The sequence below is a fragment of the Wyeomyia smithii genome, chromosome 2 (assembly GCF_029784165.1).
Source record: "Wyeomyia smithii strain HCP4-BCI-WySm-NY-G18 chromosome 2, ASM2978416v1, whole genome shotgun sequence".
Taxonomy (NCBI): Eukaryota; Metazoa; Arthropoda; class Insecta; order Diptera; family Culicidae; genus Wyeomyia; species Wyeomyia smithii.
Window position 1 is genome coordinate 267889469 of NC_073695.1, and position 25841 is coordinate 267915309.

The 25841-nt window shown below is 37.6% G+C and overlaps 2 protein-coding genes across 4 annotated transcripts in view; one reads left to right on the forward strand and one right to left on the reverse strand.

Annotated features, from left to right (window-relative positions):
* LOC129721800 (sex peptide receptor) overlaps positions 1–23148 on the forward strand; it is a 163726-nt gene extending 140578 nt beyond the window's left edge. For both annotated transcript variants that reach the window (XM_055674799.1, XM_055674798.1), the window contains exon 6: positions 21628–23148. In XM_055674799.1, coding sequence (XP_055530774.1) covers positions 21628–22246 — 619 coding nt within the window. In that variant the 3' untranslated portion in view covers positions 22247–23148. The remainder of the gene's footprint in view (positions 1–21627) is intronic.
* Positions 23149–23337: 189 nt separating this feature from the next.
* On the reverse strand, positions 23338–25621 carry LOC129721798 (zinc finger and SCAN domain-containing protein 12-like). 2 transcript variants are annotated; one of them, XM_055674797.1, is made up of 4 exons: positions 25343–25621; positions 24238–25262; positions 23870–24179; positions 23338–23804 (listed from the first exon to the last, which is right to left on the reverse strand). In XM_055674797.1, exons 1-4 carry the CDS (start codon positions 25474–25476, stop codon positions 23672–23674), a joined length of 1602 nt encoding a protein of 533 aa, XP_055530772.1. In that variant the 5' UTR covers positions 25477–25621; the 3' UTR covers positions 23338–23671. The 2 variants fall into 2 exon arrangements, with proteins under 2 accessions (XP_055530772.1, XP_055530771.1); XM_055674796.1 differs by having other exon boundaries at positions 24238–25265.
* Positions 25622–25841: the final 220 nt, after the last annotated feature.

The window sequence follows — 25841 nt, forward strand, 5'->3', positions numbered from 1 at the left end:
GCTGGTGACAGTAACGTAACGTGGAATGCATATTAATAAAATCAGAGTCATAGTTGAATGCAAAATGTTTTGAACAAATCCAATCTCTTTTTATCTGTTACTAGCTGTCCCGGCAAACTTCGTCCCGCCCATTTTTTTTTTATTCAAATGATTTCACACACTCCAAATCGATTTAACCTACATCCAAAGATTCACCTTCCGATTTGTTAATAGTCTGCAAATGCACAACGAAACGGACATTGGATACGTTCAAACTCAAAGGAAAAATCGTCTGAAATGATTGGTTTTATCGGAATGAGAAAATCCTTGCCCTTCAGCTTTTGTACATCACCTTGATTCTAAAAATACCCATATTGGATGACATTCGGTCATTTTCAGCTGATTTCCAGAAAAGGAAGTCTTCAACCTGGATTTCTAAATGGCGCGTGGAGCCGATTTCTAGCCTCTGACCATCAGTCTGATACCGGAAATACCAAGCCATTTTTGACTGTTTATCGAGTCAATAAAACTTGACTTGTTTATCGAGTCAATAAAAAACGCTCTCAAATGTTCAATATGAGCGGAATTGAAACGGAAAGTTGCGTCCGGATTTCGGTCCAGTTCGGTCGAGAATCGGAACAAGCTCGTTCCGGTCTGTTTTAAATCCGGTGCTATTGGCTCCGTTTCGGTCCTCCCAAAGTCTGGGAACGAAAATTGTCAATAAATAGCAGCATTAAGCAGACAAACATCAGCTGACTCTTCTGTGTGTGATGAGACATTCCTTTCAGTCGTATAAATAACGCTTGCACAGCAGTGTGTGTAGTTGAGGATGAGCAATAGAATACGCAATAGAGTGGAATGTGATACGCATATAGATTGTGGAACAGTATCACCCTCCCCCGTAGTTTAATTGGTCAAAACACCATGCCGGAGACAGGGAGATTGCGGGTTCGAGTCTCGTCGGGATGCGGTTTTTTTCCAAATCTGTATAATATTTCCGGTTCGCTTATTTTTCGCTTCCCCTGCTGCACACATTGTCTGATACATGAATATTGATTATTTTCACTTATTTCGAACATGTCCCAAACATGCCAGAAGTGACCAAAATTGTAACAAATATTCCTGAAGGGATGGTAAAGGTAAGATTACGAAATAAAAATTTCAAACGAACACCAAAAAAATTTATATCCGGATAATGGAGGCTCCGGATAATTGAGTTCGACCTGTACTAAGGTGCGAAAAATAAATATATTTACCCATTTAAAACTTTTAGAGTGCATTTAATAAGATCAGTGCATTTTGTAGAAATGAAAACTTGCAAAAATCGTTGTAAATTTGCCAAACATGTTCCTTTTTAGAATAAATACCATGTCAATAATTCATTAAATCTGCGTTTTTTTTACTCTCACGTAGATGACGAGAAGTCGTGATTTTAAAAATGGATGATCCCCTGATCATAAAAACTTCACGAAACTTGGCATTGATCGACTGAACTGGATACTCTTTCGTAAATTTTCTTTGTGTCAACTAAATTTGTTCTTATTTCAACTATTTCATATTTTTTCCATTATAGTTAATTGCCGAACTGATTTAGCGAGTAGCGAGTGTTTGAAGATTTTTAATATAAGTTTTACACAATAGCACTTGGGGTTAAGTTCTAATGATATTCAAAATTGACTACAGTCAATATTATGTTGGTATAAGCTTGTCGGCGTTCTAGGAAATTCCCAAAATTTTAAACTGTCGTGGTTTGTTATTATAAGATTTCTGTCTTGCTTACTTATTGACGCTTGGTTTTTCAAACAAACATATCATATTTTATCTTTTCAACCACAATATAATTAAAAAAATAAAAAGACTTAAATAAAACCAGAATTAGTCCACCTAGCGGTGAGACCCAGCCTTTCTCATACGAACTTACTTTTAAACAAATTAAAATAAATTTATACGAACACTCTAATTTTTAGAAAAAAAAATACACCGTGATAATTTCTGCTGGATTTATTGTTCACTCTAAATAACAAACTTTTGGTAGCCAACATCACAACTATTCCGAACATTTTAAACTTAATATTCACGCCAATTGAATTTTTTTTAATCGTTGAATAATGAAAATGCCACTGTACTCATATATAGGTCGGACTCGATTATGTATAGACTCGATTGTATATCATTCAATTATATATCTTTTTAGATTCGTTTAATTATAGTAGATTTTTTTTTCTTTTCCATAAAGCTTTTTTTTTCTTTTCTCTAAAGCAGAAATATCGAGAGGAAATGTCCATAAAACCCGTAACACTTGAGAAGAAGGGAGGGACTGTCTGATAAAGTGTTGCCACCCGTGCGATAGTTTTTGAGGATCTATCTATTTTTGTTCTGCGTAATCAATGGAGCTTTTGAGTCATAAAATGAAAAAAAAATTGAAAAAAGTTGAAAGAAATTTAAAGAGATATAAGGAATAATAATACATAAAAAATAGATAAAAATAAAAATACCAGAAAATATTTAAAAATAAAATTCAAAACTAAGTAAAACTTAATAAAAATAATTAAAAAAATGAAGAAAAAAATAGTTTACGTCAAGGATTAAAAATAAACAAATAAATATACACTGATCGAACATTTTTTTGCATTTGACTGCATTTACATGAAAAATCACTACACGACATAATTATATTTTTTGAAAAAAAACCTTAATTAATCCACCTAGCGGTCAGACCCAGCCTTTCTCATTCAATTTTTTATTTGTAAAAATAGATTTACATGAACGCTTCAATCCAATAAATGTATATTCACTCTTTAGGTTCTAAAATATTGATGTTGTAATCTTTACATATAAAAATGCAGTCAAGTCTGTCTGTCTGTCTGATCCATATAGGCCCGAAAACTACCGAACCGATCGACGTGAAATTTGTATGTAGGGGTTTTTGGTGTCGATAAAGGTTCCTATGATAGTTTGAGACCCCTCCCTCTTCAGGAAGGGAGGGGTCCCATACAAATGAAACATAAATTTCTGCACAACTCAAGAACAAACCAAGCGAATGAAACCGAGTTTGGCATGTGGATGTTTTAAGGGGTAACTAATATGTCCATAATAGTTGGATGAAACACAAATTTGTGCACATCTCGAGAACTAATCAACCAAATGGAACAAAATTTGGCAGGTAAATATTTTTAGTGGTAACAAATATCTACATAATGATTTGAAACCCGACTCCCTCTTCTATAAGGGAGGGATCCCATGAAAATGAAACACAAATTTCGCACAGCTCAAGAACTAATCAAGAAACTACAACCAAATTTGGTATGTGAATGTTTTTAGAGGTAACAAATATGTCCATAATGGTTTGACGCCCCTCCCTCTTCTGGAAGTAAATGTTTCTTCACAAATTTTTGCACATCTCGCACATCTCATTTTGAATTCTAAGATGGTGACTTCCGGTTTCTGAAAACAGCAGAAAATGACCAAATACCACCCAATATGAGTTTTTCTTTAACCAGTATGCCGTTCAAAATCCAGAAATTGTCTTCAAATGCCATTATGAAATCCAAAATGGCGACTTCCGGTGTCGGAAAAACAGCCAATACCACCCAATATGGGTGTTTCCGGAACCGTAATGATGCACTGGAACCACAAATCGACTTCAGACAACACATCGAATTGTAAGAGGGCAACTTCCGGTTTCTGGAAAACAGCCTGAAATGGACGATTCCCATTAAATATTAGTATTTCTGGAACCAGAAAGATGCACAGAAGCTGAAAATTGATCACAGACACAATCTTGAATTTTAAGATGGTGACTTCCGGTGTCTGGCAAACAGCCGGAAATGACCAAATACCATTCAATATGAATGTTTTCGGAACCAGAATTACGCCCAGATGACAGAAATTGATTTCACAGGCAATTTTAAAGTTAAAAACAGTCCAAAGTGACCAAATATCACCCAATATAAGTTTTTCTTTAACCAACATCCTAAATACCATTTTAAAATCCAAGATGGCGACTACCGGTTTGTGAAAAACAGCCTAAAATAAACAAATACTATCCAATATGAGTATCTCTGGAACCAGAATGATGCAAGGAGCTAACAATTGACCTCAGGCACCATTTTGAATTGCTAAATGGCACCTCATAGGCAATGACCGAATAATACTCAATATGGATATTTCCGTAAACGTGATGATGCATAGAAACCAAACATTGACCCTGGACACTATTTTGAATTTGAAGACGACCACTTTGGAAAACAACCAAATATACCTCCTAATATGGGTATTTCCGGTGTAAGATTGATGCCAGAAAGTCTGCTGATAATGACAGAATACCACCCAATATAAATATATTCAGAATTATGGCGAAGTACAGAAGCCAAAAGACGAGGATGTTGTCATTTCGATAAAACCAATCATTTCAAACGATTTGTTATTTGACTTTGATCATATCCTATGGCCGATTCGTCGTGCATTTGCAGACTTCAAACAAACCGCAAGGAATCAATGAACTTGGAACGTTCAAATAGTACGACACCACATTTAAATTATGTTGAGGCCACATATATCGATTAAAGCAGGTATAGTTTTAAAAAGTCATTGAATTTCTTTCCTTTTCATAACTTTTGAGCCACATATCAAATTGTTATAAAGTTTGTTAATTGTAAGTTTGAGAGATGACTCGTTCGTATGACACTACTTATGTTCAAATAAGTTGTGTAATCTTTGAGATAATAGACTTTCGTTGTTTTATTAACAATTTAATACATAACGGTTGCTTAAGTTCGATTATAATCAAATGAAATGGGAACGTGTAGGGCAGCCAAACGTTGAAACCACGTGTTAAATCATAATTCATCAGTTAACCCTTAGCTAGCCTGTTCATCTGATAATAATAATCAAATCGGTTGTGTAGTTTTCTGAGATAATGAAGTTTCGTGATTTTCACAAGTCGGCACATTACAAATAAAGTTACAGTTCGATTACAGTAAAATTCAATAGGGTCTTCTGAGGCAGCTAGACCATTCATTTGACACTAATTTTGTGGAAATCGGGTCGACCACCTCTGAGAAAAGTTAGTGAGTCCAAGTAGTCTTCGGAATATGTTCCTTTTCATAGCTGGATTTCACATTTTTAAACATAACAGGCAAAGTAATAGTCCGACTCCAAAACAAATCAATAGGGTCTTATGGGACAATTAGACCTTCCATTTGATACTAATTTTATGAAAATCGGTACAGCCATCTCTGAGAAACATGAGTGAGATTAAACAGTCTTCAGAACACGTTTCTTTTCATAACTTTTGAACCACAAGTTTAATCTTTATGAAATTCAAAACTTAAGGGTTTTCTAGGAAGCCCGTTCTTTTGTAACCAATTTTGTTCAAATCAGTTGTGTAGTTTCTGAGATATTGATGTTTCATGATTTTCACATTTTTAAACATAACCTCTAAACTAAAAATCCGATTACAATGAAATTCAATTGGGTCTTATGGGGCAACAAGACCTTTCATTTGCAATTGATTTCATAAAAATCGGTTCAGCCATCTCTGAGAAAAGTGAGTGAGAATAAAAATCTGCACATACACACACACACACACATACAGAAAATGCTCAGCTCGTCGAGCTGAGTCCAGTGATATATGCCATTCGGCCCTTTGGAGCACTTTATACTTTCAGTTTTGCAAGTGATTGCTATACCTTTCTAGGATAAAGGCAAAACTATGATGACATACTGTTTCTGACAACAGCCTAAAGTGACCAAACATCATCCAATAACAATATTCGTGGAACCGTATGATACCCAGAGGCCAGAAATCAACTTCAAACGCCGTTTGAAATTTTCGAATAGTAGCTTCCGGTTTCTGGGAACAGCATAAAAAGGATAAATATTACCCAATGTGAGTTTTTCAAGAACCGGGAGGATGTTGAGAGACCAGAAGTCAACTCCATACTTTATTAGTACAACACCCAATTTGAATTATGTTCATGCCACATATTTTGATCAATCTATTTCGTTTCTTTCCATAACTTTTGAATCACACATCAAATCGTAATGACATTTGTTACTTGTAAGTTTGAGAAACAGCCCGTAATTATGTTCAAATAAGTCGTATAATCTTCGAGATAATAGACTTACGTTGTTTCTTCAATTTGATACAAAACGATTGAAATAAAAGTCCGATTATAATCAAAAAAAATGGCAACATTTGACAATAAGATTATTGAAATTAGTTCAGCCATCTATGAGCAAACGAGTGAATTCAAAAAGTCATCGGAACACGTTTCTTTTCACAACTTTTGAACCACGTGTTTAATCGTTATAAAATTTATCAGTTAATCCTCAAATAGCACGTTAAATATTGTTGAAATTGGTTATGATATTGGTACAAATCTGTATATATTTAAAAAATCCTGTTTATTCCCTTTCCAAATCTGCTAAAATATTGAAAATCGGTCAAGAAATGACTGAGGTGAAATAATTGTATGCGCGGAAGTCCAAAAACCGTATTTTGACCATAACTTCAAAATTTAAAGGTGTTTGGAAAATTTCTAGTATGAGCGAATGTTACACTCAACAAGAACTACAACCAATATTAGATCACTTAAGAAGTTCTTGCATTTTTTCTCCATTCGTAGCACCGTGAAATTATTGTGTGATAGAAGCCAAAAACTCTGGTTTTTATAAAATATATATAGCTCAGCTAAATAATCACCAATTTTCACCAAACCACTTTTGTTTGATTCGTCATTGAATATACTTTCAAAATTTGAGTGTTTTTGTAGTATCTTTCTCACGAAAACAGGTGGCGAATTTCAAGTTTGGTTGAAAAATTGCGTGAAATATGTACCTCATGTAGTTTTCGACGAGTTTGCTACCTTCTAATACCTCTGGTAGAATACCTAACCAAAAACGAGTATTCTTCGAAAACCAGCAGAGAGATTTTTGTGGTTATTTGCATTATGAATAAACGAAATTAATGTTTAAAAATATTATTTATTTTTAATTGTGATGATTATTTTGTGTGAATTGAGAACGAATTTGACATTTAAAATCGTTGCTTTTAATCTCCATCGATTGAGTTTGTTTTTGATGTGTTTCATAAGTTTTCGGAATAGAAATACCTCCCGTTTGCAAAATATTCTAGGGCTTTCCTGTACTGTACCCAAAAAGTGAGTAACAATCACTCAGTTTTTAAACGCCTTGTTTCTCAATTATGCGTGTTTACGGAGTTACTCAGCTTATGAGTTGTTCCACTTTTTACGAAAATGCGTCAAATCTTACTCATTTTAGAGTTATTTTTCCCGAGGGTGTAATGAATTATTCCTGCAACCGTTTAAAGTTGCATGGAATTTTTGGTGGGCTTTTCTCATATATGTCAAGGAAACCATAAACCATTGAGGTGTTGGGTACGCTCTAAATATATGAGATTTGACAGCGCTAGCATAGTTCTGTAGAAATCAGGCCTTAGATGCGCTTTTGCTGTTGCACTGATTTTGTATGTGACGTATATTTTGCGATTTTGCAAATATGTTGTTGAACCGTGAATTACGATTGAAATTATTGAGTAAAAACTTTGTATGCTTTTTTGAGTTTCTTTATCATTGCTTGTTTCGCCATAATCACAAAATAGTCCAAAAAAACACTTTCTTGCTTCTTCGTGTTTCTTTTTTTTTTTTGTTATATTAATTCTCCCGTTACTTAAATACACCTAATCAGCGCAGCGAATGGCATTTTATGACTCATACTGTGATTTTTCGAGTGTTTGACAGTTTTCTACTTGCAAGAAGTTTTCTACCGTAGAAAACGTAGAATACAGTTTTCTACGTAGATTACTTACGAGTCCCGAAAAATCGCGTAGAATACCATCCCTGGAAATAGTCTAAAAAATTAAATTTGAACTCAAATAACTCAACTTGTTTTAGTAATATTAGTACAAACCTGTATATATTTTGAAAGCTCTGTTTATTTTCTTTCCAAAACTGCTGAAACATTGAAAATTGGTACAGAAATGACTGAGTTAAAAAAGTTCATAACTTCAGATTTTGGGGGTGTTTGAAAAACTTCTAGTATGAGCGAATGTTACACCTCAACAAGACCTACAACCTATACTAGGTCCCATTAGAAGTTCTAAATCGCTGTAGCACAGTGTTATCAAGAACTTCAAAAACATGAAGGCACCAGCAGATGATGGGATTTTTCATATCCTTCTTAAATAACTTCCTGAAAGCTCACTAAATTTCATAGCGAGAATTTTTAACAGATGCTTTGAATTACCATATTTACCCTTAAAATGGAAAAATGCCAAAGTCACTCCAATTTTAAAACCTAAAAAAAACAGCTAAAGCATCAAGTTATCGTCCGATTAGTTTACTCTCTTCTATAAGCAAACTTTTTGAAAGAATGATAACACATATTAATGAGAATTCAATTTTTGCAAATGAGCAGTTTGGATTTCGCCATGGGCATTCGAGTACTCATCAGTTACTTAGAGTAACTAATATGATTCGTACTAATAAATCTGAAGGTTATTCCACTGGAGCTGCTCTCTTAGACATAGAAAAGGCATTCGACAGTGTTTGGCATAAAGTTTTGATAGCTAAAATGTCCAATTTCCGTTTTCTTCTTTACATCACAAAAATGATACAAAGTTACTTGACTGACCGCACTCTTCAGGTTAACTATTTAAATGGTAAATCTGATAGACTGCCTGTTAGAGCTGGTGTACCTCAAGGGAGTATCTTGGGCCCAGTCTTATATAATATTTTCACGTCTGATCTTCCTGATTTACAACCAGGATTTCTCACATCTCTGTTTCGTGACGATACAAGCCCATCTGGACAAGTTGTTGTGCAACCAGAAAGAAGATGCTTCAAAGGATTCTGAATAAACTTCTGAAAATGATATTCGTGCGTCCTCACTAGTTTAGTACGAATGAACTACACAGGCTTACTAATGTGGCAATATTAGAAAATATGTCAAACCAAATTATCAATAAGTTCCAACAAAAATCGTTGCAATCCTCAATTACAACGATTAGCTCACTTTATAGTCAGTAAGATAGGTGTAAAGTTAGGTTTAATTTTAAATACATTTCTTTTCTTTCTTTGCTTGACAAGTAGGTTTACAATTTTCCTACAATTATAATTATTGAGAATAGGTTATGTTTCCATTTAATTCTACTACAAAAAAAATCGAATACCCTTTAATCGAATACCGTCCGCAGATATGTGGACTGTCCACATAAGCACTGATGATGGTTGCATGTAGCAGCCGAAATACGTATCTGCGGACGGTATTCGATTAAAGGGTATTCGAATTTTTGTAGTAGAATTAAATGGAAACATAACCTATTCTCAATAATCAATTCCATTCTACTAAGACGCTCAAAAAGAAATTTATTTTACAATTATAATTACTTAACGGCGGAAGCAATTACAATCTTTTAATAAAATAAAATTTAAGATATATGTAATAGTGTTGATATGTGCTTATGGAATGTGATTTTTTTCTATTTGTCGACCAGTGTAATCTTTTTTTAAGCTGCTCTTCTGGTGTGACTTTGTGCCAAGCTATAATGATCGCTGCAGTGTGCGGAATTCACATTCACGACAAAATTATGTCAGTGTACACCAAGCTACTTGTATTGTTTACATAAATATAGGTTTTCAGCTATGATATTATTTTAAATAATGACTAAAAGCTTGAAAACTGTAGGCTAACAGTTTCTAAACGGAAAATTACAATAACTTAATTGAATAAAGAAAATTTATTGAATTGAATTAATTGAATAAATAACAAAATGGACGGGACAGGTTGGCCGGGTCAGCTAGTATTAAAATATTCTTAGAGCCAGAACGGTTTGTTGCCCTACAGCTCAAACTGGAAAAAACTGGACGCTTATAGCTTTTTAACCATTCCTGTGAATTTTGGTGCTCCTTGCCGAGTAAAAACAAAAGTGCGTAAAGTCTTCAGAGACTTAAGTGAAGTTTTCCCGTAAGCAAGCGTAGAAGCGTCAAACCCAGCGAGCAACTACTCTGAGGCTTTTTAATGCATTTTCGAGTTTGCTAGGATCAGCAAAATTTACAGGAATGTTTAAAAAGTTTTTTCCAGTTTGAGCTTTTGAGCAATTTTTTTTCGCTTTTGTTAACCTGAGTTATTAAAAGACTGTAGAACATAACTACAATTGTCTAGAAGCTGAACATGGAAAAATATAATCAATGGACCAATTTACCGTCGGAAAATAGAATTTTTTTTCTTCATCTAAAGAAAATGGAAAATTGTATTTTTCCTTTAGATAACTTTTTTCAAACAGCTAGATAAATACAACTAAAACGTAAATGGAAAGTCGATTCCAAAACTAAAAACCGTCATTGGCGCTTTCTCATACCATCGCAAAAACATTGATTTTTCTGTCGCCTGCTTCGATCCGCATTGAAATCACTAGACAGCTGGGCGTCGCATTACTGTCAACTGGTGGTAAATTTCAAATGAAGTATCAAAATGCTAATACCAATTAGCAACGAATCGACAGAAGAAACGCGAAAAGGGACGACATTCCGTCGTTCTCGAGACCCATTTTCTTTCCATGATTGTCTCCAACATTACGGCTATCTATGAAATGGCAAATGAAGCGGCTATGTATGTACATTTTTTCATTCGCCAATTGCGAGGCCAATTGGCAATTGTGCGTGAAAGCCCGACTTTACAACAATATCGCACGCTTAGCCTTGGGGCTAATAGCGGTCTCGATCAACTAGATTAGTTGAGAGAATTCGTTATCGATATTGTTTTTGGCACATTTTGCATGTGTAGGATAAGTACAACGATACACCGTGCCCCAGTGCTGAGTCGAGAAAATTTCCAGCTCGAAAAGATCCTCGACTCGATCGGGAATCGAACCCGATATCACAACCGTGTGGGAGAGCTAGCCGACAGACATCGCTAACCACAGAACCACGGGGACCACATGCCCGACTTTGGCACATTCAATTTCAGGCGTGCCCTTCATGCCACCAGTCATAATTTAAAATTTTCCATAACGGCCCAGCAACCATCATCAGTGGCAATGAAGTGTTTTATGAAGTCCCGGGGCTGTTTTTCTTCACCCATCCAACATTCAACACACAGCCGATTGAGTATAATTTTATTGCCCCTACGACGCCAGTAACGGCAGAGCAGCACACCCCGGCGGAAACAGAATGGTTTCGTGCCAGTGATAATAATCTAGCTCTTTTGTTCCGGTTGGTACATTTTTTAGTTTTGTACTTGGTATTGGCACCTCCACGGGTGAAAATTTTTCATTAAATCACTGTATTACCCTTATACTCAGACCGAAACAAAGAAACCACATATTTAAAATGGCTTAGTAGTTTATATACGGTGGTAAAAATTGAAACAAAATTCCTTTTTCCCTGCATCCTAATCTGTCAATCAGCGAAAGTGCTCATAACTGTGTTCCCTATGCGGTTCTAATCAAGCGGCGTTCCAGCGTATGTGACATGTGATTGACACGCTGGATTTTCCGATAGACTGTAGACAGTTTTTTTTTTTTTGCTATAGCGAACGTATTTCCAGCAGACGGATCCATCGGCAGATTTAATCAATCAAATGAGAGATTTGATAGTCGGTACTCTGCGGATTATGAACTTGGAATTTTTTGACACCTGTTTCAGAAGAGAAAACTTGACACACGTGAGTGATGTAAGTTATTGTATTTGACATTGACTATATGTCATGTTGATAAAGCAAACACATTGGATTACAGTTCTCATGCGGCAAGTTATAATCACATTAAGCATAAAGATCTAATACATCATTGTAGCACTGACTGTCAACACTTAAATTGTTATTTCGCTATTTTTGAGTTTAGCAAACGTTAACGTTTATTGACTCACAGCTTCTGAAATATAGAAAATTTTAGAAGAAAAAAGGTAATTGATGTTCAATGCATTTTCAGTTTTATTTTTTTTTTTTTGATAGTTGCAAGGCCTCAAAGAAAAAAATAAATTAGAATCAAGTTTAAAAATTTAAAGATAATGTTGAGATCAATATTTTTTTATGGTAACCCTCAATTCGTGAAAAATAAATACGAGCAGCGAGAGTTAGCTTAACCTGAAATTAAGGATATATGATAACGTTTGTGGTTTTGGAAACCCTTTCCACACAGTGGAGTGAAATGACTACCAGAGTAATGCACACAGACGAGTTGGAGTGTACACGAGCGTAATTTAAAAACTTTTGACGTAGGTTTCTCCAACTCTCTAACGTTGACGACTGACTGCCCCCGCTCAGACTCTTACCCAGACCATTCAAAAGTCATAATTTAACCTCGATAATTTATTGCGGTCAGAAGTATCCTTTAGCATCGGCTTCTGCTTACATAAATCGTGTAATCAAAGCCCTAACCTAACTGGCAAACGGAAATTCAATTTAAATTCAATTCAACGGCTTTGATATCAACTCACCCTTCAAACCGCACGCAGTCATAATTCTTCCGTAGAGGGGCACACGTGGCTGCTGTACACAAAACCATATGCGCTAGAGAAAAGTTGTCGGGCAAAGGTCGAATTGTAAAACGACAAACTTTTGCAGTGCCACGTAACCTGTTTCCACCGAATTCATCCAAATCCGCACATAAACAATGGTTTTGGAAATACCTTTACTGTTATTTATGACCAGTGAAAAGCGGTAAAATATGAGGCGGCAATTGAAATTCTAGCACATCGCCTCGATAACGAATAGAGGCGAATAGATTATACAAAGAATTCGAGGGAGAGAAAAAAATGCGAATTCAATCGCAAAACAATGTTACGCCACAGCAATTACAACTTACGGATATTCGCACCATTAAACATTATTGCTTCATCTGGGAACTTTACCATGAACAGCAAAAGGTGGTGCCATTCTGAAACAAACTTATCCTTTTGTAAATTCCACTGACTCGCCCTGCCAGCAAAAAATGACTAAAATTTTCGGTGGTTAACTGAAAAGGAAATTGTTTTGCATGTTTTTGTCCGACTGAAGCAGTCTTTAGACGAGGCTACAAGCTGTCTCAATAATGGGCACACTATCAAAGTATCGTCTCCTCTCTTTGGGCATATTGAAAACTTTTACTCTACACATTCTTAAGTTCGGTAGTCTTCGGTTGGGCTCAGTAAACTATGGGGAGCTGTCAAACCGGAAACCAAAACCGCAGATTATCGTTAAAACACTTACACACCGTGTTGGGACTTAAAGCAGCAGAATAAAAGTTTCTTGTCGGCTGGTATTCTACAAACACACAACGAAACCAACGTTTGTTTTATACAAAAACATCCTTTGGCATTAATTTAGGGTAAACTTTGAACGATGAAAGTAATTATGAATGACAGAGGATTACATTACATGAGAGGTTTTGAAAAAGTATGTTTTCATGAAACAGTTTTCTGTGAAAAAAGCTAATTATTATAAAATAACATCGTGAAAAACTAAGTCAACTCTGAGTAAATTATTATTATTATTACCTAACGGAATCTCTGTAGGCGTGGGCTCAAATACTAGTAGAATCAGGCCATTTGGTCATCAAAGTACTTCAACAAAGGTTTATTCTCAGGCTCCACACCACTATACCCTTCCTTTGAGCTAAACTCTACAGTACCCCTGTTGATTTTTTTCTTAAATTAAGTCCGTCTTACAATAAGGCTGGCCAGAGTAACGTATAGTAGTTTTCTTCAGAGAATTGTAATCATGGCTCGATATTGGCTAAAAGAAGAAGATTTCCATTAGACTCCTTCCTTATGAAAGAGACTCCTTCCTTATGACCAGAGGTTTGGCATCAAGTCCTCCTAAAGGACTGGGGACTGGCACTGGCGAAATTCGAAGTTTTTGCTCTCAACGAGTGAGGTAGACTACGGCCAGCCACAATCCATCACGCAATGATGACCCTTTTACGAGGCGATGCGACTGAAATCTTTCAAAAAATTGGCACATTGGCGAATATCTGGCAGATTCTCAGGTTTATCTGTTTGGCTGGTGCGCAATCAGGAATCTGGCAAAATCCAGATTTTTCTGGCATACTGGTAACGTTGAGCGTCAGGTCAACGTTGTTAGTTTTTTTTGTGTTTGTAATTCTTTGTGTTTAATTATGAGACTCCTGAGTAGTCTTTTGTGAGAAGCCCCAAAATGTGGGTATTCGGGGGCAATGGCCAACTTTATTTTTAATTATTATTTCTCAAAGCTCTTTATTAATTTTTGAGGTAGTTACAAATTTTAATTTTATTTTATGACATTCGAATTCCGTTCTTAATGTTTGCGGTGAAACATGGACTTTTTTCAGATGGTGATGAAAAAAAACTAAGACAGATAATTGAGTTGGATAAATTTTCTATGGAAGGTAATCATGTTAGCTTCCTCGCAAATAATATTGCGTCCTTGCATGCGGCCTTCCGGCAGTTAACCGGAACATTCGCCATGGCGGACGAAAACATGCGTGTAGGCATGTTTTTAAGCTCTTTCTTCGTTTTTTTTTTAATAATTCCTCCTCCGTTTTCGCGACAAAATTGTTGGAATAGATCTTGCGCTTCAAGTTTGCCCAAAAATTCTCGATGGGACGCAGTTGGGGGACATTGGGCGGATTCGCCGACTGCGGTACCACATCGATATTCAGCCGCTCCATCTCCTCCAACGATCGTTTCGAGTAGTGAGCCGACGCCAAATCTGGTTAGAACACCGTGTCTTCGCCTTTATGGTATTTATTGATGAACGACGCAACTTCTGGCAGGCGCTTCGTGCTATAAATTTCCCCGTTTACGGCCAGCCCGGAGCGAAAGAAGAGCAACTTTGACATCCCTTTTTCGCTGATTGTCAGCCACACCCGCACCTTCTTGGGAAACTTAGTCTATGAAATAAACTTCACCTCGGTGCTCATTTCCTTCGTGGGGGAGTTAAATACGAAGTGCCCTGCTAATCGTTGCCATCCAGGGAGAGATAAGTCTCGTCGTCCATCACCACTACCACGTCGCGATTCGCCGGGAAAATCGATTTGACCATCTTATTCAACCGCTGTCGCTGCGTCATTGCCTGCAGCTCCGAGACCAGTGAACGGAACTGCCGCTTCCTGACATGTATGTCCGTGTTTTCCAGATACTTTTTCACTGTTTTACCGCATGCACCAACCATTTAGCCACTTTTCCCTCGGTCTTCCTCTTCAGCATCCTTTGAAGTTTCTTGTCGCTCAGGGTCGTTGGCCGTCCGGAACCGGGCTTTCTGTCAATGCTCTGATCGTTGTCCAACAGTGTTAAGATGTTGTGGATGCCGGAACGGGCATACCCGGCGTCCACAAAGTGCCTCACGATGTCCGTTTTTGACGCGGCGGGGTACCGTTCATGGAACGTGCACACTTCAGAACGGAGTAGCTTCACTTTTTTTGCCATCACAGTTAGAGTTTGACTGCTAGAGCTGTCAAATTTTTTTTGGTAACTCATGGGTTACTATGATTGTTGATGAATGAGTAGTTTCGTCAGTGCGATTAAAGGTAAACCCATGAAAAATCGGCAATTTTTGTCCATTTTTTACCGCAAACGTTATGTGGATTTTGAAAGAACTGGAGCTGATTCCGGCTTCTAAGCATCATTCCGATACCAGGAATACTTTAATTGGATGATCCTTGGACTGTTTTCGAGAAGCCGAAAATCACCATCTTGGTTGAGGAAGCAGTTATTCCTCGGCAGGGGAAGGGCAGTAAACACTCATATTGATTGGCATTTGACCATTTGAGGCTGTTTCTAGAAACCGAAATTTTAAATTGATGTCTGCAAATGATTTCCTGCCTTTGGGTGTCATTTTAACCGCAATTGGCCATTTTTGGCTGTTTTCCGGAAACCGCAGTTCGCCATCTTGAATTTCACAATAGCGTCTGAAGTCAGTTTCCGATTCTGGAAATTATTGAGATCTCGGAAATACTCAATTGGGTGGCATGCGGCTCTTTAGGCTCTTTGGCAGAAACCGGATGTCGCCATCTTGGGTTTTGAAAACAAGTCTGGAGTTCCACTTTCGGAAGTATTGGGGATGATGGGTTAATATCAATTTTGATTATCTTTCAGAAACCAAAAAAAAAACACCAATATTGAATATTAAATAGCTTAGTTTTCTCGTAATTTACTAGTACAAAGTATCGGCACAACAACTATAGGCTCCAAAAAAAGCAATATTCTCTTATAGGAAGCACATCTTTTATTTCTCCCATTTTAAATGCTTAAGTGTAGTAGTATGTATTCGAACAACCTATCCAACATCACTTAGTCAACTGGTACATCAAATTCTAAGCCATAAACTGTGATAAAACATCACATGTTTCATAATTATTATTGGCTGTGTGATCAACTTGCGATCACTTTTGCTATGGGACAAATCGACTTATAATTTTTTCATAGTTCCTCTGGACTAGCAATACTCAGAGGGAGAGTTATGCGAAGAGAATGTTGCGAGCCAAACGAACATGTCAAAATCCGAGCCAAGCGAATAATAAAAGTAATAAATTGAGAAGTATTGCAATCAGGTATCAATAAAGGATATTTTTATTTTCACACATTTTTCGTGTTCTATCACTAAACAATGAATTGAGAATGCTCCAAAATTGCTTTATCACAGTGATTTTAAACTGGTGGTTCACAAACCTTTTGTATGGTCAACAAAATAATGATCAATTATGGTGAAAGTATATAAAATGAAACCTACATATAAAATTTAACACCTTCACGGTTTTTGTGATGCACTTTATTATTCCCCAGGACTTCCACCGTCAAAATCAGTTATACGAGTAGAATGAAAAAGTTAGTCAACAATGCGCTTTGAGAAGAGATCTGGCACCTCTGAAATGTGAAACCACCTAGTTGCTAAATTGGCGGTTTTTTCATCGCTTATCTCTCTCTCCGAGTATCTCTACTCTGGACAGAGTATACAATATTATGTTTTTCCGAAAGTAGATATACAAAGGTAATGAAAAAAATGGTAAATGGAACAGACTTATTGTGCATTTAAATAAAAATTATCAAAACGTCGCAGATAAACTGGCAGTCAGGCTCACTTCCGACATTTATTTTTGGTGGTCTCGCAACACTGCAACCATTTCGGCCGCCACTGCGCTGTCAGACCGGTTTACAAAAACAAATACATTGAAATCAATCTCGCAGTCCATGATGTGTGAACACGCAGTTGTTCTATGTGTTTGTGAAGTCGGAAAAAAAGTTCGGAAGTCTGGAATGAGCTGATTACCGTAAGTTATAGGTACAAAAGATTTATCCATTTCTGTAAAATTATCGTACGGTCGTGTCAACGACGCGGAAACGACGGGAAACTTTTAACGTAGAATTACGTCTTACAGCAACATATGTAGGGGTACAAATTCAAAAACCTAAAACATCGAAAGTGTCACGAAAATTGTCAACTTTCAAATGTTCAAAACTCAGTCAGTCTACAATCAATCTCCTTCATTCTTACAGCAACCGATTGGAAAATCATCTATGTACTTGCTCAAACGCAGAAAATTGTAGTTTGATTATTTGAACTAATTGTACTATTGAAAAATGTTAAGCATTGTTGAAACGCCGATTTCGATCTCTGATTCGTCGCTGAATGCTTGCTTTCCCTAACACGATCGGCAGTATATTATTTTTATTAAACCGGTAAAGCATTGCATGGTTTATGTAAAAACCTGCTTCTGTTCAAACCAATCATTTACTAATGAATGGTGAGAAGAACGGTTCCACCTTAATAGCAGCTGATAGCAGCAGCGTATATCAATATCGGTAACAGTAGCGGTATATCCGATCACTGTTGCAAGAGAATGATTTACTTGTGAATGGATCGACCAGCAAACAGTGCTACGGAGCGAACGGATCAACTGACATCTTCCACAGTGCTAGATTTTCTATCTCCCTTCTGTGTGGAAAGCAGCGTTGACATGCAGGCATGTCCCAAGTTTCGTGGAATCTAAAACCAACCGTTCTTAGGCAAAATTTTTTGTGGAACTGCTCGGTTACTCCTATAGAAAAATCTACTACTTTCACAAATAGAGATGTTTTGACCTTAGATTGCATGTAGTTCAAGCCGCTGATCAATGCAAACCGCTGTCGCTATCGTATCGTTGCACAGTGGAGTAACTCGATATTTTGGGAAATATTTAAGTGAGAAGTGGAAGTGGCTGGTTCGAGTATTGTATCAAAGAGTAACTTTAAATATCACACACACAACGTTTACATTTACATAGCCTATGTGTCTTCATTGATGTTAGTGAGCAGATGAAGTAATACGCTCGTATAATTTGTGTTCGTAAAACGGGCAGGGAAACAAACCGAAGAAATTACCACAAAAATGATGTAGCAAAATATCTTCATTTTGAATTTTCAATTTGATGCTCACAGATTGTATGATGCCTCGAACCTACGTAGGTTGGAAAAAGCCATTTGTACGGAGTGTTATATATCCGGATTATTGATTCTGTGCATTAAGTTAATTTTAAGTTAACTTAAATTAGTTGAAATTCTTTCACTTAACTAATGTCATTTAATATTTGTTGAGCTGGAACTTTGTTTTAAGCATGAGGCAGGTATTTTTGATTTTTTTGAAACGTAAAGCGAATGTAAGTAACGAAATAAGTATAACTTGAAGACAAAACCACACTTTTGTACGTACACTATGTTACAGACTCCTTGATAAAGACAAAATAAATTATCGAAACGTTGGAGAAGAAATAGCGACACTTTCGTTTTCCCAATGCTTGCTGACTGATGAGCCGAAAATCCCTAATACATTATACATTAGTCACAGTCGAGAGCACTTTCCGCTAAGACAGATAATTGAGTTGGATAAATTTCCCATGGAAAGTAATCATGTTAGCTTCCTCGCAAAAAAAATACGTCCTTGCGTGTACCTAGGCATGTTTTTAAGTTTTTTCTTCATATTTTGTTTTATTAATTCCTCCTCCGTTTTCGCGACAAAATTGTTGGAATAGATCTTGCGCTTCAAAGTTTGCCCGGAAATTCTCGATGGGACGCAGCTGGGGAACGTTGGGCGGGTTCGCCGACTTCGGTACCACATCGACATTCAGCCGCTCCATCTCCTCCAACGGCCGCTTCGAGTAGTGGGCTGACGCCAAATCTGGTTAGAACACCGTGTCTTCGCCCTTATGGTATTTATGATATTTCTTGATAAACGACGCAACTTCTGACAGGCACTTCGTACTATAAATTTCCCCGTTCACGGCCAGTCCGGAGCGAAAGAAGAGCGGCTTTGACATTCCCTTCTCGCTGATAGTCAGCCGGAGCAGCACCTTCTTGGGGATCTTGGTGTGTGAAATAAATTTCACCTCGGAGCTCACTTCCTTCGTGGGAGAAGTGAAATACGAAGTACCCTGCCAGTCGTTGCCATTCAGGGTGAGATGGGTCTCGTCGTCCATCACCACTGTCACGTCGCAATTCGCCGGGAAAATCGACTTGATCATCTTATTCAACCGCTGTCACTGTGTCATTGCCTGCAGCTCCGAGACCAGTGGATGGGACTGCCGCTCCCTGACATGTATGTCCATGTTCTCCAGATACTTTTTCACTGTTTTACCGCATGCACCAACCTCCCGGCCAAGTGCACGCAGCGAATCAGTCACTTTTGTCTCGGTCTTCCTCTTCAGCATCCTTTGAAGCTTCTTGTCGCTCAGGGTCGTTGGCCGTCCGGGACCGAGCTTTCTTTCGATGCTTTGATCGTTGTCCAATAGTGTCAAGATGTTGTAGATGTCGGAACGGGCATACCCGACGTCCACAAAGGGCCGCACGATGTCCATTTTTGACGAGGCCGGATACCGTTCTTTAAACGCGCATACTTCTGAACGGAGTAGCTTCATTTTTTTAATATCACAGTTAGAGTTTGACTGATAGAGTGTCAAATTTTTTATGCTAACTCATCGGTTACTATGATTGATGAGTAGTTTTGTCGGTGCGATCAAAGGTAACCCATGAAAAATCGACAATTATTGTCCATTTCTTTACCGCAAACGTTATATTCCAAGCTATGAACAAGAAGATACCGAAGAAAAATCAGCACATGGAGTAAAATAGATGCTGAGCTCCTATAGCGGGAACGGAGCAGTGATATGAATCTAGGCTTCGAAGAGGGAGGACTCGAGTTCGAAGCTTGAGTTAAGTGAGGAAGTTGCAAAAAATCAGCAAATTTAATAATAAATAAAGCTAGGCCATTATTCTTCTGATATACAAAAAAAATATAAGTTGTTTTTTGTGTAGAGTTTTTTTGAGTTTTTTTTTCAAGCTGAATAGCGTTCTGTGCAACGACCTAACCGAACTTAATGTGAACTTTCTAGTTCGGTTTAGAAGCTGCTTTTCACGCTACTCGAAGTTTATTCATCAACTGCGAACTTAAAAGTACGGTTAATTACTTAAAAATTGAGCTGATTAGAGTTCTATTCATGTTCGTTAGGTTGGCTGGCTCTGAAATCTACTTTGATTCGATTTTTTGGTTATTCGGGTAGGGACTGTCACAGTTGCTGTCCAGGACTAAAATTATTAATTCAGGCTGAAGCAGACTCTTATCTAATCCAAATAGCACATTCCCGATTCACTAGGTCTATAATTCAGACGACCGTGCTCGGGAAAGTAAGCGTTGGACGACCAATCAGAGGTCGAATTTCTCGTTTTAACAAGGCTCGATATAGTACAATAGTTCGAATAATCAAATTACAATTTTCTGCATTTGGGCGGATGCATGAAAGATTTTTCAAACGATTGCTGCAAGAACGAAGGAAATTCATTGAAAAATAACCGAATTATTAGCATTTAATTGACGTCTCCATCGATTCAACAGTGAGGGGAGGCGCATGGTTAAAGTCGGCGATGGAGTGGGTGGGAGCTTTTGATGCGTTTTTGAAATGGCTTATATATCGGAACCGGTTACTTTCGTTTTTTAATGCACTGTATCGGTTTATTATTGGAATATCTTGATCTGTTATTCATATTGTGATGAAGGAACAATATTTTAGTAGTTTTTCATTATTTTATCAACTATGCAAACCAAGTTAAAATCAAAATGAGTTATTGTATTCTTTACACTACTTTGATTAATTGTACAATAGTAAAGAGCCTAATTAATCAGTTTATTCTCTCATTTTTGGGGCATTTAGTTTCAAAAAATCAAAAATTGTTATTTTATCCAAATGATACTTTCATCTTTCAAACAGTTTTCTGCATTTTATGAAGCAAATTCGAATTATAAAGATCGCAACACCAACATAGGTGGACCAGGGTCAGCATCTTTCATATGATATTTGCTGACAAGAATTCATCAGTCACTAGTAGCAGCTAATGTCAAACAAACATTCTCAGAATCGCTGCCCCTTTTAATCTACATTAGGCCTGGCCAGCTTTTTTATTGAAGAAACGCTCTCTCCAATTGATAAAGAAAACCAAAACTTTTTAATGAACAAAGAAGATCAAATATTAATGAAAATAGAAAAAGAACCTGCCAAAAATCTGATAAAATCAAGGACCTTAAAATAGACTTGACCATTAACTAACGAACAATTTCAATTCAAAACAATGCCATTGGTTAGACTAGAGAAAAATGATAAAAAATAATTCTTATCTAACAGTCAAAAACCTTTTTCTTCCTTCACAGGTCCTACAGTCTGATAACAATCGATTGGAACGGCCACCCGGCGGAGGTTTGTCACACCGAGACCTCCAGCTGGGTGCACGACTACGTGGGGGAAGATGTATACTACACCTTCTACTACTCCTTCCGGATATTGTTCGTACACCTGATACCGTGCGGCAGCTTAGTAGCGCTGAATGTGCTACTGTTCAAGGCAATGCGACAGGCGCAGAAGAAGCGCGAACGACTGTTCAAGGATAACGTCAAGAAGCGGGAGTGCAAACGGGTTCGCGACTCGAACTGCACCACCCTGATGCTCATTGTGGTGGTGACGGTTTTCCTGATTGTCGAAATACCGCTCGCTGTTATTACGGCCTTGCACATCATCTCCACGCTCATCTACGATTTCCTCGATTATTACATTGCCAACATGTTTATTCTGTTTGCGAATTTCTTCCTGATTGTTAGCTATCCGATTAATTTCGCCATCTACTGCGGAATGTCGCGCCAGTTTAGGGAAACATTTAAGGAAATTTTCGTACCCAAAGCCAAACAAATACCAGGCAGCAAAAAGGATTGCGGCTCCTCGCGATACTCACTCGTCAATGGTCCAAGGACATTTACAAACGAAACGGTGCTATAACTATAAATGAAACCAGTCACGGTTTCGGTGTTTCACAATGCTAGCTAGACAATGGAGGCAGTTGACAAAAGGGTTATCAGCTAATGGTTGTGAGGAAAAGTCATAAATAAATTCTAGCATTGAATTGTCGTAACGAATACTAGTGTACCACGAAAGATATAATCAACAATTATTTTGATAAAATTTCAATCCAACAACCTTTTCTTCCTGTGTAACTGAGGCGTGCACCAAGATGAAACTACTAGTACCAAGATGAAACTAACCAGTACCAGTGCAAAATAAAAAGTCAAAATAATTACTATTGCAGTATGCAAAGCAGAATGTGATGTATGTCGGTAAATTACGGGGCAAAGCCGCCAAATGTAAGCAGGAAACGAACAATGTACATACCCACAATAACATTTGAAAGAGAAATTACGAGCCCAATTTTCTAATTCAAATGAAGATGGAATTTAAATGTTAAAAACCCGCTGCATTGCGGTAGGCAAAAATCAAAGCACAGTAGAATCACCTCAGCACAGATTGTTTTGATCGCATAGGAACTTACCAACTTAAAAAGTAACAGTGAATAAAAAAAACCCAACGGACCCAAACAAAAAGCGTACTAAATAACTAACGCAACCCTCGTTTGTTTTGTCTAAATTCATATGGAAAATGGTGTAAAACAATTGCTAAGTTCTGCAAATCAATAATAAATATATAGTTAAATAATATTCAAATAAATTTTCTCGGTTTTCAAACACGATCAATGCATGTGCACTGAAATCAGGTATTAAATCAAAACAAAGATAGTTTAGGAAAAAAATGTTTTGTTTCATTTATGGGAAGTCAATGGTTATTAAATTTAGATTTGAAAGATGATAAAATACAAATAATAAATAAAATATCGAACGGTGTACCTATTTTTGATCAAATCGCCTATAGAATCAATAGAACAAAAAAGAAAAAAAAACTAGATTGGTTGAGAAAATTCTTAATTTGAATATCGTTACTAACCACGACGTTGACTTATAAATCATTTCCGTCACGGGATTCAATTTTGGTCAACATTATTTTTCCTATTTACTACAAAAATGAATACGAATACTACATCCATGATTACTGCCATAAGTTTTTATTCAAATTTCAGTCAGCACGTTGTAATTTAGAGCGATTTATGAGCACAGTTTTATTTTCAATACATGGCGATTTAATTTCTCCGGGTCATATTCGGCTCAAAAAGAGCGAATATTCGAGCTTGAAAAATAACACAGTTTTGTAAGTGCGGTCGAAATACAATCAAAAACGTTTTTTGTTATTTGATAACTTTTATACCGAACCTCGCCATGACGTAGTACTGCATTTCAGCAATTGGAGAACAACGGGTAAAAGTAGTTCAATAGTCTGCACAATTCGTTCTATCGTCCAGCATCGTTAAACGGCACATTAGACATAGTCAAATCCAACGCTCGGTGGCACATCGCATGGAGGCATTTGCTGTTCTACTGTAACGATCGCCTGGCTTTTTTTCTCGTGAACATTTTTCTCGTGGGCTAACATGCTCCATTTAAGTTTGAATCTGAAAATAAATTAAATTACAGGTAGGCGCCACAAATTACTGGGAACGGAAAAAACAAGACTCACTTTTTGCCACAATATTTGCACTCGTGCGGAAACACTTCGGTATGTACGACGGTGACATGTTGCTTCAAGTACTGACGCATCGTGAAACCTTTTCCGCAGAACTGACAAATGTGCGACTTGGTGTGCATATGCTTGCGCTTGTGATAGTTGATCACCTTTATAGCGCCCCGGATGTTCCGGCCACATATATCACATTTGTACGTTGGCACACCGTTTTCACTGTGAATTCTTTTCACATGCGATATCTGGTTGACCCTGCTGTAGAAAGTCAGCTCGCATCCTTCCGCAGGGCACGAGTACGGTTTGATGCCTGAAAGCAGTTCAATAATGAGAAAATCATACAGCCTCAAAACCTTATCGAACATTACCTAAGTGGCGATTTTTGTGCGACTCCGCCGCTTGTGGACATACCCGCTGGCCACATAAATCGCACAACTCCTGACGGGGATCATGTTCTTTATTGGATGATGATGTCGCTTTTTCCTTAGAAAACTTTTTCGCTCTCGTTGCTTTCGGATGATTAGCCTCGCTGTTTTTTGTCTTTTTCATTTTTCTTGCAGGTTTCACCTCTTCTTCGAACTCGTCTTTTGTTCGTCTAGTTTTGTCAGATTTCCTTCGAGTTATATAGTCTTCGTCGTCTGAATTGGACGACGGAGAATAGTTTGAAGTTTGATCACCATCACCAACAAAACCCGCTACAGTTTCTGGCTGTGGCTCGCAAACACTGACGAGTTTAATGCTAGGTTCTTCTAGATAAACTTCAGTTTTTACTGAATCCGTGCATCCGCTCGACTCCTCTGCTTCCATAACGGTGGAAATTACCTGATGAACGTCATCGATCAAGTGTGTAACAGTAGCTTGCAATTGTCCACTATTGTCCACCTTCAAATCACTTTCATTTCGTCGCTTCGAAAACTCCTGATAGGTACAATCAATCTGATTCTTGTGCTGCTCTACCACGGTTCTACATTTAGCGATAGCTTCCACGCAATCAGAATCATCCCATCCGTCGCTTTCCAGAAATGTTCTCTCTCCCAGCAGTAAATTTTTCGCTTTCGTTACGGCTTCCTTGAAATCTAAGATAATATCCAACAGGTTAAGGCAGTTACAGCATGCCAGCGGATACGCATCCCCAGGGAAGATTTTGATTCTTAGCGCTGCCAGCGCTTTTGACTTATGTTTAGTTAGAATTATTTTCAAGTTGCCCCGTGACACTCTTCGCAAACAGAATCGACATTGCGGGACAATGGTCTCGCCGTAAACGGGGTCTATTGGTTCGTTTTCGCCACAAATCGATGGTACGTTTACCCTCGTAACTGCAAAGTCGTCGATATCCTCCGATTTCACCTGCACGGCACGCGTCCTAGTGTAACGTTTCTTGACTTTTCTCGCACTGCTGAAATTGAAACCAGTTCGTGACGATGGGCACTGTTATTAATAGCATGGTGCACAACGAAAACTATTTTCGCATACCTGCTTGCTTCGGCAGAACCGTATAACTCATCACTGCTCGCTTCGTCCGGTTCGGTTTTGATGTCGACTAACTCAAAGGAGAGCTCTTTTTTTGTTTTTCTTGAACCTCGTCGCAAGCGCCGCGCGGTTTCCATTGCACTGTACAGTTGTCCAGCTCAGGCAATATTGCAGCAGTAATAATTTGTCCCAAAAATCACAAACTTTAATTTCATTTGTTTATCTACTGCGAGTGAATCCAAAACTGACAACAAGCCGACTGGGAGCTTAAATTCGCGTTGACGGTGTTGCTGATATTTGTTTGGTTTTTGCATGCGAAAAAGAAGGAAGGAAATATTTTTGCTTTTGTCATCACACACATTTTGACAATTACATATGAGTGTTCACGTAGGTGCGAACAGCCTTTAAAATCTCTTTCAACGCGAATAACCGGAATAACCCGAATGATAATGACAGACACGGACGGAATGAAAGATTGTATTTGCCATAAAAGATATTAGAG

What these genes read in the sequence shown, in the direction of transcription:
- LOC129721798 (XM_055674796.1), bottom strand. Translation starts at nt 25,476, where the DNA reads ATGGAAACCGCGCGGCGCTTGCGACGAGGTTCAAGAAAAACAAAAAAA. An exon ending in GCACAAAAATCGCCACTTAG is followed by an intron (nt 24,180 to 24,237) that starts GTAATGTTCGAT and finishes AACTGCTTTCAG; the next exon opens with GCATCAAACCGTACTCGTGC. An exon ending in TGCAAATATTGTGGCAAAAA is followed by an intron (nt 23,805 to 23,869) that starts GTGAGTCTTGTT and finishes ATTTATTTTCAG; the next exon opens with ATTCAAACTTAAATGGAGCA.